The sequence below is a fragment of the Apium graveolens genome, chromosome 10 (assembly GCF_009905375.1).
Source record: "Apium graveolens cultivar Ventura chromosome 10, ASM990537v1, whole genome shotgun sequence".
In the NCBI taxonomy this organism is placed as follows: domain Eukaryota; kingdom Viridiplantae; phylum Streptophyta; class Magnoliopsida; order Apiales; family Apiaceae; genus Apium; species Apium graveolens.
Window position 1 is genome coordinate 228143423 of NC_133656.1, and position 20358 is coordinate 228163780.

General features: G+C 32.8%; 3 protein-coding genes across 7 annotated transcripts; all 3 read right to left on the reverse strand.

Moving 5' to 3' along the window:
- Positions 1-4413: 4413 nt before the first annotated feature.
- Positions 4414-4773, reverse strand: LOC141691930 (non-specific lipid-transfer protein 1-like). Its single transcript, XM_074496679.1, has one exon. The coding sequence runs from the start codon at positions 4771-4773 to the stop codon at positions 4414-4416; it is 360 nt and encodes a 119-aa protein (XP_074352780.1).
- Positions 4774-5375: 602 nt separating this feature from the next.
- Positions 5376-10618, reverse strand: LOC141693258 (pathogenesis-related thaumatin-like protein 3.5). Of its 5 annotated transcripts, none has more exons than XM_074498286.1 (6): positions 10506-10618; positions 8439-8698; positions 6975-7181; positions 6359-6766; positions 5978-6248; positions 5693-5876 (listed from the first exon to the last, which is right to left on the reverse strand). In XM_074498286.1, the coding sequence occupies exons 4-6, from the start codon at positions 6687-6689 to the stop codon at positions 5708-5710; spliced, it is 771 nt and encodes a 256-aa protein (XP_074354387.1). In that variant the 5' UTR covers positions 6690-6766; positions 6975-7181; positions 8439-8698; positions 10506-10618; the 3' UTR covers positions 5693-5707. The 5 variants fall into 5 exon arrangements, with proteins under 5 accessions (XP_074354384.1, XP_074354387.1, XP_074354388.1 ...); XM_074498287.1 differs by lacking the exon at positions 10506-10618 and adding an exon at positions 9382-9518; XM_074498284.1 differs by lacking the exon at positions 10506-10618 and having other exon boundaries at positions 8456-8947.
- LOC141693259 (uncharacterized) lies at positions 9101-10638 on the reverse strand. The gene is made up of 2 exons (XM_074498288.1): positions 10506-10638; positions 9101-9823 (listed from the first exon to the last, which is right to left on the reverse strand). Exon 2 carries the CDS (start codon positions 9756-9758, stop codon positions 9321-9323), a length of 438 nt encoding a protein of 145 aa, XP_074354389.1. The 5' UTR covers positions 9759-9823; positions 10506-10638; the 3' UTR covers positions 9101-9320.
- Positions 10639-20358: the final 9720 nt, after the last annotated feature.

Genomic DNA, 20358 nt, shown 5'->3' on the forward strand with positions numbered 1-20358 from the left:
AAAAAATGAGAAAATAAGAGGTTTTCATGAAAATAATGTTTAATAAAAATAATGATTCTCTTGAAAGAACCGTAATTTTGAACCTCTCTTAAGAATTTGTAACTCATTTATGATCATAAACTTTTTATTTTATTTTGTTGGATAGTTACTTGGTGAGTTTTTGTACCCCATTCCGTTATTTTTCTAACCCTGACAGTAAGGTATAAAAATGGAGATATTTAAGAGAACTCTAGAAAGAACGTTAACGATGGACTTCTACGGATAATTAGGCTCGCAGTGCCTTCGCCAGTAGAGAAACTTTGGTAGACAGCCGATAGCAATAATTTGTTTTGTTTAATTTATAGATAGATGCTTATTTCACACCATTACATGTTAAAGATCCAGATTAGTGTACGGAGTTGTTGTCTTATTTTATTATTATTTTCAGAATATATGTATTATATTATTGAGTAGTGAATCTCCGATCTAGACCTTGGATCGGGAGGGCGTCACAACAGCCCTCTAACTTAATCATTTTTTATAAATAATTCAAGGAAAAAGTATATGGGATACACTCTGTCACATTATAAAATTATTGTTTGGTTTTTAAAATGTATAGGAAAAAGTATTCTATATTTTTATACTTATCCTATAAATTATCCATATTTGTTTATAATAATAAAACACCAACATACACAAAAATATCTATAAATTGTAATAAATTTTGGACTGATATATTTTATGAATTTATTTAAATTATTAAATTATCGAGATTATATATATACCGTCGCTAATATATCGGACCAAATTTTTGTATTGGGAATATTACTTTATAGTGGGTTAATAATTTATAAATTATTAATTAATGAAAGTTTTACCATATATCAATATCATAACAAAAATTTATGTTCATTTTTCCAAACTCAAGGATCAGGTATGCGAGGAATTGGTTTTTAGGGTTCAATATTTTCATCGAATCTATTTTGATAAGGACGATAATCAATGATGTAGCGTTTGAGATAATGTGTTCTTTCTATTTTGTATGTTGTTATACTTGATTACATTTAGACACATCAATGTACTTCTTGTTGATTGATTCACTCTTGCGAGAAAGATCGTTAATGGTAAGTCACGTGTCAAAAAAATCAAGGAATCTGGTATCACACATATATACATGTATATTATCTTGCACTATATGTGTTTTTCACGGAAATATTCTCCTCGTTCAAAGAATAAAAACATGATATCATCCCTGGACTCTACACTAAGCGAAATATACAACGTATGTTTACTCGAAATCTTACGTATCGGATTCCGTTGTGGAAGACCCAATTTTTTCTGAAGAATTCGACAGGATATATCTAATACATGCATAATATCATGAAAAATGGATACAAATTTTTGACTGATCTAGTTTGGTTGTTATCATCACCATATATAATATCAAAATTCAAAAAAAATGAAAAGTAAACAATTTATAAAATTATTTATTTAAATTTGTGCTCAACACGAGTCACTAGAAAATATACAATATTAATAAGTATGTATATTTGAGTTTGAGCTATTAATATTTATTTTGTATGAATCATCTAATATTTTGTTATGTTCTCACTGTTATAAAAATTGATAATTTGAACAAATCTGCGGAGATATCGATTTTGGATTAATCGAAGAATATGAAGGATTAATTAGAGATAAAATCAGATGCACTTTATTATTCTTTTTTATACTTAATTCAATACCCTTATTTTTTATTAATTTATAAATTAATATATTAATAACATTAAAGAATATTTCTAGTTTATTAAAATTAATTGAAATTTTATTTTATATTTAGTATTATACTTACAATATACTGATCAAGAAAAATAGACAAGATTTACTCGGATTTCAGAAATCGGATACGTGGTTTACTTTATATAAGATTAATCGGAGATTAATTTAATCAATAAAATCAGGGATGTTTAGAAGCATATATGTTCTCGATATATCCTTGACCTCCTTTGTTTCGTTAATTTTGTGATTATATAGAAACGTGAACTTAGCGTAACTATTTTTTTTGTCAAGATCCGTAACTAAGTTTTATCTACTCATTTCAACGTAATTAAATATTTGTTTTTGATTTATTATTATGTAACTAGAGGTCATGTATTTAATTTTAGTAAGTAATTAATATTTTTAAATCTTATCTCTCAATCGCCTCGTTTCCATCTAACCTTAACCCTGGTGTCCTTTTCCATCTGTTCTCTCCATCTGCATCTCTATTTATATTCGTTTTTTTCCATCGAATTTTTTTATTTTATTTTTATTGGCTTATTCTTCGATAAAATCGAATTTTGTTTCACAAAATTTTTGACTTCTTCACTTTAGTTTTCATATTTAGTAAGGCAAAAACTCGAATTTTATAATAAAATTCAGTTTTTGGATTCAAAATCTCTGATCTAATAACATATTTTAATTTGGTGTTATTTTAAGATCTTTGAATTTTGAGCTTTTTTGTTTCGTTTTGTTTGAGTTATTTGTATGTTTGCTTGTATCGTTTTGTGCGATGTGATGATTGTGTTGAAAATGAATTTATGGTGTATTTGGAGATCCGGACATCCCGCATAAACACTCCGACATGTATATAGCTGGTATCCAGCAGTTAGTTAGATAGCTGAGGTCCGTTTGGATTAATGGTGGTGAAAATCGCGTGTGCTCATCTCTCTCAAAAAATATTTGTTCATAGTATGATGTCAATTGAGTCCTCGGAACATTACACTATTTATAAAATTAATGTGAAGGTAATTGTAAAGCTATTGTTTTCAGGGATGCACGATGGATTGCTAAGAAAATCATTATCATCATTTTTATTTTTCAGGTTATTTGTATTCAGTTAATTAAGCAATTAGGAAACAAATCGGCTAATTATTTAGCTCGTTTATTTATTTTTCAATCTGATTGCATGATCAGTTAATGATTTTTTCTGATTAAGTCTATTTCATTTATTAATAAAATCTGCTTTAAATTTGATAAAAAAAAAATAGAAGTCGTGAATTTTAAGATGCATTTTCCCAATTTAAATAAAGAAAACTAACTTGTAACTTATTTTAAATTCAATAATTTTTAAGTTACGAGTTACATCAAAACAAACATAATAGAGGAAATAGTGGCATTAAATTTCAGTGAACAAACGTAAGGTGGGGAAAGAAAGATTCGACGAATTACAACATTCATGAATAAAATAAAAACCTAATAACGAAACTACACCGACTCATTATTTTTTCACAAATAACCTTCTGTATAAACTTGATCAAATCCATCTTACCACTATGGACATGGTATAGATCGATATCTTCTTACGAGCGCCATTAGATCTGATGTAGTTATTGATGTATTGATACATTAATGCAGACAGATACCAGCTCAAGTCACCCTGAAATATGCAAACAACAATTTTTTTAGGACTTAAAGAACAAAATTAAATATGACAGATCCATTCTTAGACCATAGTTTCATTCTAAATATTATGCCGTGATCCATAAATTTGAAAGAAAAGAAAAGAATTAAAAATAAATATTTTTTTTATTATTATTTTAATTTTTTCAAAAGTAAGAAGAAGACTTTGAAGATAGATATATAGATTTTTTTCACCAAATCTCAAGTGTCCTTGACGATATTTACCGGATACGGTTAATTGATTGATTGATTGATATTTTCTCACCAAATATTTAAAGATGTATTCTTTTCTTCCTTAATAAATTTTCGGAAAATAAGTTGAATAAATCAAATCTTTACATTAACGAAACAAGGACAGGAGACTAGAGTTGAGTATTGTATTATTAAAATCATACTTTACATTTGATAATGCATTTTATACTCAAAGTCGCTCTAAAATCTGAGTTGTTATAGGAAGGAGTATGACCTTCCGCCGGATCTTATATTAATAATCTTATACTCTTTTTACTCAAAATTTAATTAATATGTCGAATAATTAATTAGATACGCTCATGTTTGGAACATAATTTTATATTTCATATTCATAATAAATTTTGAAAATGTTAGGGGTTGCAAAAGATGAGGCAAATTTTTATATTTCGTGTTCATAATAAATTAGGAAAATATTGGGTGTAACAGAAAGTCCTAAATACTCCCGCTGATTTGAACTCTCATATCATGTTTAAAAATCAGAGAAATATATATTATATTAGTATTTTAACCATTTATGCAGAATCTAAGATAATCCTCGTCTATTGTAAAGTATATATATACATGATGAACAGGACAACAATATTAATCCACTCTTATCTTAACTAAACCAAGTATATCAAATGCGAGATTTCTGGATAAGTTATATCTGGATCGCTTAGATCTATCGTAAGGTTCTTTTATTTTCTTTCATAAAAAATTTTCTGAAACACAGTGGTAATGAATTGCATGAAGAGAAAAGGGTAATTACTTGTTGCAGTCAAGGGAGGGGCTAATTCTATAAGGAATTCGGAGACCACATTTTCCGGGAAGTGAAGCGACATTTGCAGAGATGATTCTACGAAAGGTGGAAACAGCTTGTTTGATGCAACGACATGCCTGCCTGCGATCAGCTGTTGACCTGGCCTTTGTGTTGAGACTCCTCACTGCGTTGCAACACGAACCTCGCACCGATCTTCCCCCATGCTTCAGGTATCCCACGCATTTTTTCAATGAGTTTTGCAAATTTACACAATTTATTGCACCCTCAACCACTGCTGGACGATCAATAAAAACTACCATCAACATCAGCCCCAGTACTGCTAAAGCTACCTTTGAAAATCCCATGCTTTTCAACCTTCTTTTTTCCACTAGTAGCAGCAGATGGTGTGTTTTTTTTTTAATAAAGAGCTGTTGCAGAGTTTCCTTATATAAGCCAAATTTGAGATGTCGGCAGCGATACATATGCTGAAAGCCTGATATCCACATCCATCCAGACAATCTTTACAGTTGGACAGTTATCACGTAGTTGCGGCGAATTTAATTCGGTTATCTGTATTGTCAACAACCTACAGGTACACCATATACCACGCCCATTATACATATGGGCCTTAGGATGACCCCAATTTTATTAGATACTTCTGTATATATTTAGTGGCATTTTGATAGGAAACTACGTGAGGTCATCCTTGCCTAAATCATCATCATTATTATCTTACCTAATAATACCACCTATGATGGGAGGACATATCATACGCAGTCTTATCCTCATTCTGAAAAATGAAAAGGCTGTTTACCTCGACTTGTGTGTCCTAAATATAAAATAATAAACAATTATGTGTGTCCTCGCGTACATGATTCTCATATATAAAATGTACACACTAGAAAACCATACAAAAACCAGACAATCAAGCGATCAAAAAGTGGGAGGTTAAAATCGATTAAATTGGACATAAAACAGTATATATATATCAACCAAAGCTTTTCCCCCTTAATCCTCAGAAGGGATGTTGTATTCTTTATATAGAAAGGTGGTTACAATATGATAATCTCAGAAGTACATTTACATATGGATAATCTCTAAAATGTTATATTTATCTAAGCGCTAACTAACACACTTATCAGGAGACTTCCCCGCATTAGGACTCCTTCCTGGATTACCCTTATCAGGACAAAATGGTCTGTTAAAAAAACACACATGAATGATTTAAATTAAATTTTGTGCTTCAGTTACACAAAATCGATTAAATTTTGTTTGCCTTCACAGTCTCTTAAAAATCACTTATTTAGCGAAGTCCATAGAATAGTAAAGTAAGAATAAGACAACGAATGGTACATTAAATGGTGCTCGAATGTTCCAAGAACTATGGCTATGCCCATTAGAAGACTCTTTCTTGCTGCTCTTTCGCAGGGGCCGAGATGTTATTAATGTACTGTTTGATTGGTTCAGCCTGCATTGCCACTTCAGCTTTTAGTATTTCTCTGATCTAAATATATTGTTGAAAGGAAAAATTAGGATGATGGAACTATTTTTCAGAGAAACAAAACTTACGCGTTGGAATTGGGGCAAAATACGATGGAATATTCAAAGGCCTTGCAAGTGAAAGTGCTAGTACCATCGTCAAATGCATAGCTGTAAGCCCTCGGACATGCTCTCTTAAAAAAGCTTGAATAAAAAGATGGACGGCATGTTTTCGGATTTGCAAACTCTCCGCTGCAGCAGTATTGGTCTAGGCCAAACGCCTCACAAGCACTCTTGCATGCAACAACACCTCCTGCTGTTCCTTCTTCCTCACCAGCTACTTGAAGTTCTTTAGGACAGCCTGTTCAGTTTTAGAAATGGTATGTTCAAAAGAGAGTTTAATGAAGGCTAAAGGGAGATGTACACTTACAAGTTACAACTTTACATAATGGAGGACAATCAAATGCATACCAATGTTGATATCACTGGCACAGCCTGTGGCATTACAACCACCATCTACACTACGGGGTGCAGCAACCAGAGGTAAATTATAACCATCAACAAAACTGACATCGTAAAAATCTTTTTCATCTCCTTGCCCGAATGTTATCTCAAAGAGGGAGGCTGGTGGCGTGGCGCCAATGCCTCCACATTCTAGCTTCCCTCCACAATCCCCTGTACGACAAGCACCGGCACCAGATGCATCAAATGTGCAACCGGTTCTGGCCCAAATTCGACCTGACCATCCAGGAACACTTGGGACATGGATGCTTTCTCCAGGGGCTAACTCAAACCCTGTCATGGGAAGTTGTGGTGTTCCAAGTGTCCCGGGCCATATTGTGTATGTACAGTGGTTAGATATGGTAAATGTACATGTCCCTGACCAAAAAAACAGAGAAGTGAGCAGAAATAAATTAACGATGAGCCTCTGATTCGTTATTGCTACTTGCATGCTAAGAGCAATGTGATTTATGCCAAATTTGTGCGGTTGGAAAGGCCTAAGGTTCTAATATATAGGTCATAGCTATATAGGTAGACAATCATAATGTGAAATAAAGATTACTGATTTAACCAAAAAGGTACTTACCTTTGATCAAACAATGAAGCAGCCGCAAGATCAGACTTTCGGTTTTTGGATCTCTTTAGTATGAGACTGGGGATGGACTCCCTGAGAAGCAATCCCTTTCTTTAGCAATATACGGAGGATGTCAAGGCAAGAAAGAAAAACACTGAGAAACTCTGGTGGTTCCCACCTTTAATAGGCATCTCAGATCCAAGGATTTAAAATGGAAATCTGAAAAGTGACAAGAGTAAAATGACAAACTCAACAAAGAATATACCATAATCTCCAACATGCCAATAAACAAATTATGGAGAAATATATCAGCAATTTTTTAAAGTTTTGGGGGTTTTAGTCTTTGGAGTTGTTAGGAGCCAACAACTCCATTTTACCTTGGAGTTAAGTATGCAAAGTGAGATTTGCAGAAAATTTTCTATATTCAACCAACAAAACTACATGATAAACAAGTTTCACCTACTTTCATTAGAAGATTTTTGTTTTATAATTGTAATTTTGACAAGTCAAAATTTTCTAAATATCATCTTAACAAGGACATATTTCAGGAAACAACTCGCCTACCTTCAATGCCTATCTTAACCATTCAATATAAACTACATAACTGTTATTTCAGATAATCTTGAGTACTTATTTGATTCTAGTAATTTAAAAATATGATTAAATCTACATAAACAACAAAGAATGAAGAAATGCATGCAAAATAGCATAATTCTTACCAAATCAGAGCTATCTATTGAACATAAAAAGCACTTCAGAATCTTCTGAAGAGATGATTATTTTAGATATTATTCCTCTTATAATATTATATTCCTAAATCATCCATTTCAAAATTATTTGGTCCGTTACTCCAACAAGATCCAAGATGCAATACAGTAATACAGAATACACCAAGGGGGGTGTTTGTTTTAGCTAATTTAAAAATAAGCAGTGAACTTTAGAAGATAAGTTAACCAAACAGCCATCTCAAAATGGTTCAGCTGCATAGATCAATGGAAAATAATGCCGGTAATACTGTTATAATGAAACATGAGCAACCAAGGAGGCATCATTGAACTATCAAATGAAAAAAATAGCTGCATCTGAGAACTGATTGATTCCACATTTTTTGCAATACAAAAAGAGAGCAGCATTGCTTTACCAATTTGTAGACAAAGAAAGCAGAACTGAAGAAATCTAGCAAAAACTATACTTCAATAAAAATGTCACCGGGTTACAAAGACAGAATGGACTGATCCAATACAAGCAAATATACAGACCTCTATCAGATAGTTTGAGGTTCGTAAAACACATTCATACTAGCTTTGAACCATATTTTATAAGTTACAGTTTCCAGCAACCATTAATGCGAGCGTGAGAAGTCATTAAAAACCTGAGCGGATCCTTGTAATTTGCACTTTTTCTGTAACTTAAAGTTGTCCAAGAACAGTTTCCCTAAGAAATTATCCAAAGCTGAAATTAAGTTTATGCAGCTACCTTTTGGAAAATCTGACCTGATTGAACCCTTGAATCACAGGGAATGCAACTGAAACATCTAACTCACTGATCCTGTGATGAATGACCAGAACATTAAGGGCGAGTAAAGGTTTTTCTTGGTAATGCTTATCCACGTCGATTACAGCAGTAAATGGATGTTGCGACACAAAACTAGAAGGCCGCCTTAACTATGCAAGCTTTGCAGCAATGCAACATTATAGTGACACCCGGCAGAGAAAAGCAAGGATCCAAATATCATCCTGCAAAAGAAGAAGGCCAAATTAATCATCCTTGCTCCATATAAGTTTTTAGACTACAATTATGATGAATAAGATATCTGCACTTTACTGAAGTGAACATGCATCAATCCTGCAAATATGACATCAGCTTTCAGGACCAATAACTCATGAATATAAAAAAATAAATGAAATGAATGATAGAGCAAGAACTAAAGTTTCGTCGAAATATGAGCTAAAAAACCAATTGGTAAAACAATTCAGATGTAAATATCTGAAAATAATTGTAAACCAGGAATCAAGGACCAAATCATTGCGTAGATGCAGAGGATGTGTTAAATCCCTGCACTGTTGTTGACTAAAGCACCCTGCAGTAATCATAATTCATATTCCTACATAAATAACAATGCTATTTAACAGATGCTATTAGGAGTTGATAATAGAAGTTAATATTCATGCAGCATTGTCAAGCACCTATTGATAGTCAGGTTATTATAAGCGCTACAATACACGAGTCTTAAATATAAGTTCTTCCAATAGATGGACAGCAGAACTACATCTGCATTTAAATGTCTCTACTTCCTTAAGGCTAATTGCCTAAACGAAAAACATGAAAAAGGAGTTTTCAAAGATAAATCTGTTTCGCCTAGTTCAAATCCATTGCATCTCCGGCTGGACTGCAGATTGGACCAACAGAAGAGAATGACCTCTCAAAAGGAGAAGGATGAAATTGTGCACTGCGTCTGCGCTTGAAAGCACACGTATCAGAAGACGAACTCTCAGCATCAAGCTTTCTACGGACACCTTTCACAGCCTTCTCTTCAGCTGGCGTCAGAGGAAAAACCTGTCTGCTCACTCTGCAAAGTGAGTTATGATTATCATACAGAATTCGCTGGTTACAGTTTTTGTCACAAATGTGAGTTAGTCCAGTTAGTCTGCAGCGATACATGTTTCCACACACATGTTCATTTTCACACTTCCAATCACACTTGTGAACAGAATGTGGTCCATCTTCACCTAAAATACTCGACAGATAAATAACATTTGTCGGCACCGCAACCGCAGAATTTCCAAATACCTCCATTGCTTCTTTTTCCGAAATTTTACTAAAAATTTCACAGTACTCCTAATGCCTTGTCCTAAAATGTTCTGCAGGGACCAACAAAATAAAAAATAAAGTCAATCTTATGGGACCCACAATCAGCTCTAACGGATAGTGATGTTAAATCTAAAAGCCCTTATGTTCATTTGACCATAGATTCTTCAGAAATAGATCTGAGAAGCAATGCTTATCTCAACAACAGTAGTACTCTTAATGTCCACGGTATAAGTTGGTTGACTTTATACACCTTGTTAAAAGACTTTGAGGGTTATAAAATACACCTTCTTATAATATTTTTCGCTAATTAAAATAATAAACAAAAAACAATAACTTCGCACTTTAAAACGTTTGATTACACATGAAATTTCAAAACAGCTTTAATTATTTTGTATAGTATATATCAGTTAATTAGCAAAAAAAAATAATTAAAAAATCTGACTAGATGCAGATACATATAAAATTGAGCATGATGGGGATCACAGAGTAAAGTATCAATTATAGTTACTCGTAAGAATCAATAATATTCATCACAAAATCAACATGCAATTAAAGTCAAACTTATACACCACCAAAACATTAAACAATACTTACAAAAGAAATATAGATAAACAGACATACAAAATAACAGAGGGGTGAAAGAGCTAAAAAAGAGATATATGCGTGTGTATGTAAAAAGAGATGCAGTAGAGAATGAAAGCTGAGGAAAAGAGAAAGGAAACAAAGACTAACCAAGAGAAGAAAGAAGGAAGACTCAGCTCTCTCTCTCTCTCCCCCAATCTCTCCCAATCTCTCTGACTCTCTCTCTCTGTGTGTCTGGAGACGCGCCAAGTCTTGAGTGCAATGAAAGCAGCGAGAGGCTCGGGGTATAATGATGGGTATTTATAGAAAAAAATAAGGTGTGGTCCCAACTACCATTTACATTCTGAATATCCAATTATTTATGAAAAGTAGATTTTGAATATCTAACGTTCTAAATAGATTAGATGCGAATGCACGTGAAATTAAAGTCAAATTACTACTGAAATTTACTACCCCTCTCCTCTTTTTTCTGACTTCACGCTAACGACTCTTTAACCTTCTTCTCGTCACATAAATGTCTCGGACCCCGTTATATTTTATATTTTTTAACAGTTTTTAAATATGTGCCCAATATATAATAAGTACTAAATTTTATGAGTTTGGTATATTTTTATTGGTGAAATTATTGTAAATGCAGGGATCTATAAATATTTATAATTAAAAAATTATTAAAATACACAAAATTTATGAGAGTTAGTATTTATTGTGTGTTATTGGGCACACATTAAAAAACTCGATTTTTGAAAGCTTATAATTTTTATTTTGTCAGAATTTTAGAAAGCTTAGAAAGCTTATATAGGGGCTGTTTGACCATTTATTCCGCGCCACTTTTGTGCAGAAATGATGTTTTGAGATTTGGGGTCAGGATTTGGGGTTTGGGTAAATAAGCTGGCTGTGCTTATTTGATTGTTTTTGTCCATATGTCAAAAGTTTGTAAACATGTATTTTCTTCTTTTCACTTATTTTCATGTTTAACATTTCTTAATATAATTAATAAACTAATATATGACTATACACGGTCATTTTATTATTATATATTGTAAATTTTAATTTTAATAATATATTATTTCTAGAATTCGATTTTATATCACTTGAATAATAATATTTAATATTATATTTAATGGTTCTTATCAATTTAATCAGACGGTTCTAGATTGAGTGACTAAGGACCAACAACCAAATTTTTAATATTTTATCTTTAATATGATAGTATAGATTTGTATTCGTGTATTATTTGATTGACAATAACATGAAACTAATAAATTTATGTCTACCATTTGAATGACGAAAGTACAATAATTATATACGAAAAAAAATTAATTGATAGACAGTACAATAGATTATTAAATTGTCTAGTATAGTAAATAACTAAATTCTGAACACATAAATTATATAAATAGAATATTTCATATTTGTTATTTAGTATTAAAAAAAGATATATAAATTATATTATAAATATTTAAAAAAAACAAAAAGTTATTTGTATATTTATTTATTCCGTATAATTTTGTTTTGTGTACCTATTTCAGAAAATCAAATCTGACACTAATTATATTTGTGTTCGTGTACCATGTTTTCGAACCCAAACACTAATTATTTGTTTGTTTTCTACCGTGTTCACGTGTCATGTACCAAATTTGTCAGCTCTAGTTTATATTTTTGAATATTTTTAATTAAATTTTTTATAATAAAATTTTGATTTTATTTTTTAAAAATTAAAAACTTATAAGTTTTAATTTACTAAACACATTTTTAAATTATAAGTAAATTTTACATAAAATTATCGAAACAACTAAATAAGTTATAAATTACGAATTTTATATCACTTAACAACAGTTTTTAACTTTAAGTTATAAGTTTTTAACTTTAAGTTATAAGTTATATTTTTTTAATAAATCTCAAGCGGCCCATTGTGCCCCTCGTCCCCACTTTCGTTGGATGTTTCTTGTGACGATATACTTTAATAAAAAGTAAAAACATATATCATTATGTAATAATATAATTAATTAACTATATCATAACTTAGATTAATTTTATTTAATTCAAAGTTTAAGAAAAATGTCAAAAAGCTTATTAAAATTTACCTAATTCTGTTTAATTGCATTCTCGTTAGAGTTTTGTTTTGTGCGGTTGATGACTTGATGTAAAGATTGCTTCAAATTCATCCACTGTTTTGAAAATTTGGAAATTTAAAAAAGGGTAAAAAAAAACTAAGGATCGCCATAAAGTCTAGAAAAAAATCACTAATTTATAAATTATTGTTCAATGTAAAAGTGTGGTCAAATCAAAAAAATTACAATCCCAAATAAATATTTGAAGATGTTTCTTTAATCTGTACTTTGTAGTGAAGAAACTTAAATGTTCAAACTCTTAATTTTAAAAAATTGAATGCACGAGAATATCCTGATTTTGGAAACCCTTTTTCCATCTTAAACACATATATGATACATCCAAAATTTTGGATACTTGCCCGATTAAGACCCTGTTTCGGATTATTGTTAAAATTGATCGTATTGTTAAAAAAAGTGTTGCTGAAAAAAGTGTTGTTGTAAAAATCAGATGACTGTTTGGTAATTTTTTTGATATGTATATATTTTGATGAAAAAATTAAAAAATAATAATGTTTTTGGAAAGTTTGATGTAGGGCTGAGCAAAATCGAACCGAAATCGAAAAATCGAACTGAACCGTATAATTTCGGTTTGGTTCGGTTTGAATTTTTTTAAAAATTCTGGTTACTTCGGTGTTTTCGGTTTGAACTGAAATAATTTTGGTTTGGTTTGGTTTATCTGAAAATTAATTTGATTTAACCGAAATAACCGAATTATGCATATATATATATTTGAATTATATTTTTTATCTATATAATATAATAAATATAAGTAAAATAACATACTGATACTGACATTCATTAAACATACACGGACACACATACTAAATGACCTAATTATACCTAAATCTAACGAGTCACAAACACATAACTTATTCGGCAATATAATCTACAATTCCAGATCGAAGATTCACGAGCCTTATCTAAGATTCTTTTAATCTCCAAAGTTAGTTTGGTACATGATGGAGTTGAACAAAGAGAAGCCGATGAACAAAGAGAGACTAAATAACAGAATAACAGATTTTTTTTACAAAATTGGAACTATTTTACCCTCGTATAAAACTTTTGTGCTGCTTGTGTTTGTTGGGGTTAAACCCAATATGTGATATGGTTTGGTGATACAAGACATAATTGGATTGAATAACAATTGTATTTGTTGACAATTATTATCATAACGGGATTGAGTAATAATTGTATGTGTTGACAATTATTATCATAACGGGAATGAATATTAATTGTATGGGCGGACAATTATTATTGTAATCAGATTAGGTATGTCTTGTTGGCTAAGTTTGTGATGACTATATATACATTGTTATGTCATTGTTTTGATGTATGCTTAAGAGATGTAGTCGTTTTAGGTATCGTGCGGGAGATGCTTGAGCATTGGTTGACTCAAGTATCAGTCTGGGACACCATTGAGGTGTTATGTATTGATGTATTATTGATAATTGTTTTGATTAATAATACAAGTTGGGATGTGGGTGTAAGTCATATGTCATAGCCTATTTGTATATTCGAGGATTCAACTCAACTCAAATAAGAATGTAATAAGTAAATAGTGGATCTACCGTCAAAAGAGATCTCATAGAGTAATATCTGTCAAAGGATTCAGAAACAAGGTTCATCTACAGACTTGAGGAATTAATTCACTGGAAGAAGTTCAAGAAATTGATCATGCCTCAGCGATATAAATCAAGAGTGTGGATTTAATCAAGTGACAGAGATCTCGTCAGAGTATCATTAATTACAAGGATTTAATCTGAAGAAAATCAAAGTATCAAAGTCAAGACATGAAGAAACGTTACGGAAGTTAGTCACTCATGAACCAGACAGTACATCGAGTGTCAACGTTGAAGTGGTGGAATTGATTCATAATTTTCAGTGATTTTCAGAAGATATTCAGAAGACTGGTTGCTGCTCAGGATTAGTATTAATTCTCTATTAATTAATTAAGTCATATAATTTAATTAAGAAAATAAATTATATCTGCAAAGATTAATTTATTCATTAATTGAATTAATTGATTAATTAATTCAGAATTAATATTAAGGATTTTTCAGAATTTAAATTGGATTAAAAACAGTCTTAAATCAGCAAGACAATTGAAAATGAACTAGCATGACAATCAGGATTGTCATACCGATTGTCATGCCAAGTCATTTCAATTGTCCTACCGAAAGTTCTACTGGGAAGGAGATAGTCTTGCTAGTTCAAGTGACTGTCATACCGAAAGTCATTGTAGTTCAATCAGATTGTCTTGCTAGTTCAATCCATTGTCCTACCGAAAGTCTTGCCAGCTATAGGATTGTCATTCCAGTTCAATTCAATTCTGTTGAATGAATTAAAAAGACACAGAAGCAGCAGAAAGAAATAATCATCAAATACACAAGTCAACAAACAAGAACAGAGCAGCCGTAGCAAACATTTTATTCTTCTCTGCAAAACTTCAGATCAATTTCTAGATCGTAAAGTTAAATCCAATCAACTAGAAATCTTTATCTTGTTCTTGTGTAACAATCTAGCGGATCAAAATCCCTAGAACTTAATCTCAAATTGCGTTTAGCATTTGAATCTTTTTATAACAAAAATAGAAAAAGTTCATGTCGAATTTATTCTAGATTTGTGATAATTAATTTGAGATTAATTCCTTGTAATCGATACAGTTGTTGTAACACCTTTCAAGTTTAATAATATTTTTATTTAACTTGAATTTTGTTTCACATTTTTTATTCCGCATTTAATTCGATTATTCGGTACTGTTTGTATTCAACCCCCCCTTCTACAAACACATTGGGACCTAACAATTGGTATCAGAGCCTTCTGATTAACGAACAAATCAAGATCCTAGACTTTTGTGATTTTTCAACTCCTTGAATTTTTATTCATTCAAAAATTCATAATATTCAAAAATTCATAATGACTTCACAAAAAGTTGGAACCGTTAAAATTCCACAATTTGATAAAGAGAATTATATTATGTGGAAGAAGAAGATGCTATTATTTTTACAAGTTGCAAATCCCAAATATCTGAACTTGTTAAAGAAGGGTCTAAAAACTCCGATGGTTATTGAACCAGAGGTGATAGTAGATGATGTTGTGATTACCAAAGCTAGAACATATCCAAAAGAGTCTGAAGATTTTACTCCTGCTGAGAAGGAAGAAACCTCCATGGATGCCAACCTTCAATTAATATTAATTGATTCCCTTGATCCCTTGATGAACAGACATGTGATGAACTGTAAAAATTCCAAACACATGTGGGAAACTATTGAGGTGATTAATGAAGGCACAGAGGAAGTTAGGGAGAACAAGTTGGAGATCCTAACCTCTGAGTATGAATATTTTAAATCAAATACAGGAGAAGGAATTACTGAAGTGTTTGAGAGGTACAATGCGTTGATCAACTACCTGAACATAAATGGGAAATATTATTCAATCAGGGAGGTCAACAAAAAGTTCCTTTTAACACTGCCAACTCATCTTGAACATAGAATCACGACCATTAGAGAAGCTAGAGATTTGAGTGAGATTTCTTTGGACAGGCTCTATGGAGTGTTAAAAACCTATGAGTTGGAGCAGATTCAACAGAAGGAAGTCTACGGGAAGGATAAAATGGTCAGCACATCTACTGCACTTGTAGTTGAAGGTCAACAACAACAACAATCTCAACAATTGGAGAGAATGGTAAAGTGTTCCAAAGCTGAGGAAAATATGTTAGTAGCAGAATATGATCCTCCTACTACAAATCAATCAAGTGATGATTTTTATTCCTTGGAAGAGCTGGAGCAATTGGAAGACGAGTCAATGGCCCAAATTGTCAAGAGATTCTCCCATGTCAGATTCAAGAGGAATCCCAAGCTTAAGTACAAGTCCAATTACAACAAATTCCAGAAAGGTGGATCTTCATCCTCTAACACCAGCAGTGGTGGATACAAAACAGGGATGGTTGATCGGAGCACCATTAGATGCTATAACTGCAATGAGTTGGGACACTTTGCCACAGAATGTAGGAAGCCAAAGCAAGTAAGAAAGAACTCTGAAAGGGCTTATCTGGCAAAGGGAAGAAGCTGGGATGATACTGACAGTGAAGATGAAGATGAAGGAAATCTTGCTCTTATGGCTATTGATGGAAAAGCTTCATCATCAAGAATAGAGGTAAAACTTTCTGATGCTGAAATGGTTTATCATCTAAGAGGTAACTTAGATTGTGCACGTCGTGATAATGAACTGTTAAGTTTACAGATCACAGACCTTGAGAAAGAGGTCAATGAATTAAGACTTGTGCACATTAATCAAGACAAATTAAAAGAACAAGTATCTTTTCTAGAGAATAGAGTTGACTGTTATAAAAAACTCGAAACTATTCTCAAAGACAAGATCACCGGTCTTGAGACTAAGGTTAGAGCCTACTTCAATTCTTGTTCGAAGGATAAAGAGTTCTACAGTAAGCAATCTGTTAATCAAACATCTGGAATAGGTTATGATTACAATGTTGCTATTGGAGAATTAGGCATAAACTCCCCTCCTCGTGTCTGTGCTAAAGGGAGGGAAGTACCACATGTGCTTAAGGGTGTTGATGAACCCCTATATAAACCATCAATTGCTGAACCATTTGATGCGACCTCTTCTGTTATTCAGGAAGAAATACATGCTGAAGATCATGCTAATGAGAAGGTTGTTTCCAAGTCAAGTGTGTCGAAAGTTCCAGTCAAAGTTGTGAAAGCAACTGAGACTAACTCAGACACACATGAGTTGGATAACAAAAATGCCATGTCTGCCATGCATAAATTGCCTACTATTAATCACTCTCATAAAGCATGTGGTATTTCTAATTGTATGTCTTGTGCTTTTAATCTGATGTATGCTTATTTTAATGGTAAGCATGTTTCTAATGATAAGACTACTCCTCGTCAGCATGTGAATAACAAGAAGCATGATAGGTGTAAGACTGCTAGTCCTTCTAAGGCTAGAAAGGAGACATTTGTGCCTAAGCTTAAACAGAAATTTGTTAAGACTGTTTACAAGGTCAAATATTCAGTCATTGAGAAAGTTGAGGCAATTAAAATTAAAAATGTTGTTTTGCCTGACAAAGGACAGTTCTACAAGTATGCCGGGCCCAACCAAGTTTGGGTTCCGAAGAAGGTTTAATCCATTTGTAGTGCAGGGCATTAAACAGGAGTAACCGGTAGTGTGGATTCTTGACAGTGGATCATCAAGACATATGACCGGAGATAGAACCCTGCTATCAAATGTGGATTGAGAAAGTTGGCCCCCTGGTTACCTTTGGAGATAACAGCAAAGGTTTATCCGAGGGATATGGCTGTTTGCAAGCTGGGAATGTTATCATTGAAAATTTTGTATAGTGTGCTAGGTTATTATCAGGAAGCATCATCTAACATATAGCACCAGTGATGAGACTTGAGAATATTACGACATATCAGGCACCTGCTGCACATTACACTTGGAATTGGACTCTAGTAAGATGTGTACAAGTGTACTCCTGGTTGGTGAGTCAAAAGAGGAAGTCAATGCACCACAGTTCATGGACTTTGCAGCTGCAGATCTATTGGACTATGCAATCTCTTCTTCACAATCTCACTTCAGGTTGGTATGAACTAGTGTACTACTCAAGCAATCGTCAAGAACATGGTATGGCACTCTAACTGAAGTTATTGTTTAATATGAACTAGTAGAGTCGTCATATTTTTAACTCTCTTATCATTAGGCACAATCATATTGTTTTATATGTGCAGTGATATATTCTTTATGCAACATAACAATTAGTATCTAAAGTACTTGACAAGTATCGGTCAATGATATATTGTTAACATTATGTTGCAGATATTTGTAAGCTTTTGACATGAATGAGAATTACTTAGACTTTACCCTAAGTGATCAATGTTTTATCAAAAACTCATTCATATTAAAAAAAAAACAAAATCAAACTTCTTTATACATTAGTGATTTCTTATGTCATGTAAAATCTTTTGAAATCACTATTGTAAATCATTTTCTCTCTATTACCATATGTTCTGTGATACAGGTTCAGTCTCTAATGACTTTCTTTCATTGACAGTCATGAGGTTGAAAACCCACAACATCTATCCCAGACTGTAAAAGACAAACACAGAAACAGAACCAACCAACACTCTCTTACCACTAAATGTAGTATGAATGAGCGTGAGGGAGATAGTGCCTTAGTGCACCACATAAGGAAGGTTCTGTAGTCAACCCAGTAGCTCTATCTCTTACATAGATGAGTAGTATTTAAACCGAGACAACTGCTAGCCCCCATACATCTTCTCAAAAAGATGTAATGGCTGAAAAGGCACAAAAACAGTTACTAGATTCATTATCTCAACAAGGTGCGTCTATTGAATTTTGCCTGTCAGCCAAGGTATCCGATGTAGTGTCACCACTTCAAACATAAACAATTCTTGATGCACAAGGAGAGGTTACACACACAAAGGATGAGTTGACGAAAACAAGAGTTTCGACCATTTTAAGGTCAGATTCGATTGTTCAAGGTTCGTTAATGGACCAATTGCCTTTATAGGTGTTAGGAGAGGATATTGATCCATAAGCCATATGTCAGTGGTCAGTGTCTACCTCCCCAGGTTTAAATCCACTGGATGCATCTGCGGATAGTGGATCTGACATAGGTGCAGATCGGCAACTTGTTGACAATGATTCAGATATTACCTGATGAGTCACAAGGAAATGTCTTCACAGACAATAGAAGGGAACCTTGATCTCTATGCTAAATTCTTTGGATCATTGTTTACCTTCCCAGAATTCAAATCTGGAACCCTAAAAGGGAAACTAGCAACTTGTAGATTATGACTCAGATTCATCTGACGAATTTAACAAGGATGGGGATTTGCGAACTCCCATTGCACCACCTGTGACCTCCTTAAGGATGGCTAAGGTGATTTTCCTTGCAGGTACAGCTGGATTATGGAGCTATGAGAGAAGAGTGATACACTTGTGAGAATGAGTGTAAACACGAGTGGAGAGAAGAGCGAAACACATGTGAGGTACACTAAACAGAATCACACACTCACAGTGAGGAAGAAAGAGAAACTACTTGTTATTTCTTTTCCAACCAAGTGATATATGAGAACTCCTTCAGACGACGACATACATTCCTTCTTTAAGGGGGAGATAAAAGCTTAAGTAATAGTTTGGAGGATTCCTCAACTAAGGGAGAGAAATAGCAGGGAGGAAGAAAAAGATCCTACATGTACACTACACCACACCATTGTTGTTTGTAACTACGGATCCTATTGTACGGGAGAGGTGGTAAACACAAGGTGATTTTCTAGTAAGGGAAGAAGCTGTTAGGGGAGTACCATTGGTTTTTATCTGCGGATCCTATTGTACGGGAGAGGTGGTAAACGAAGGTGATCTTCTTTAATCAGTTGATTCTCATAGGGGGAGAAGCAAGAGAGATATGGGCTTCTCAACAGGAAATGTAGTTGTACAAATGAAGATGGAACTACTTGAAGATATGTTCAATCTAGAGGAACATCTACTTGGAATCTGGAAAATGTTAAATCTAGTCCAGAACTTTTCTACTATTTACTTTGCATTTCTTTTTATATCTTTTTCTTATTTGTTAGTTGAGTTATCCTCTAGGTATTTGTGTGTTATTGTCTAACAAACAAATAGGGGGAGATTGTAAGTCATATGTCATAGCCTATTTGTATATTCGAGGATTTAACTCAACTCAAATAAGAATGTAATAAGTAAATAGTGGATCTACCGTCAAAAGAGATCTCACAGAGTAATATCTGTCAAAGGATTCAGAAATAAGGTTCATCTACAGACTTGAGGAATTAATTCACTGGAAGAAGTTCAAGAAATTGATCATGCCTCAGTGATATAAATCA

What these genes read in the sequence shown, in the direction of transcription:
- LOC141691930 (XM_074496679.1), bottom strand. Translation starts at nt 4,773, where the DNA reads ATGGGATTTTCAAAGGTAGCTTTAGCAGTACTGGGGCTGATGTTGATG.
- LOC141693259 (XM_074498288.1), bottom strand. Translation starts at nt 9,758, where the DNA reads ATGGAGGTATTTGGAAATTCTGCGGTTGCGGTGCCGACAAATGTTATT.
- LOC141693258 (XM_074498282.1), bottom strand. Translation starts at nt 6,839, where the DNA reads ATGCAAGTAGCAATAACGAATCAGAGGCTCATCGTTAATTTATTTCTG. An exon ending in TGCCAGTGATATCAACATTG is followed by an intron (nt 6,249 to 6,358) that starts GTATGCATTTGA and finishes AAAACTGAACAG; the next exon opens with GCTGTCCTAAAGAACTTCAA. An exon ending in TTTTGCCCCAATTCCAACGC is followed by an intron (nt 5,877 to 5,977) that starts GTAAGTTTTGTT and finishes GTGGCAATGCAG; the next exon opens with GCTGAACCAATCAAACAGTA.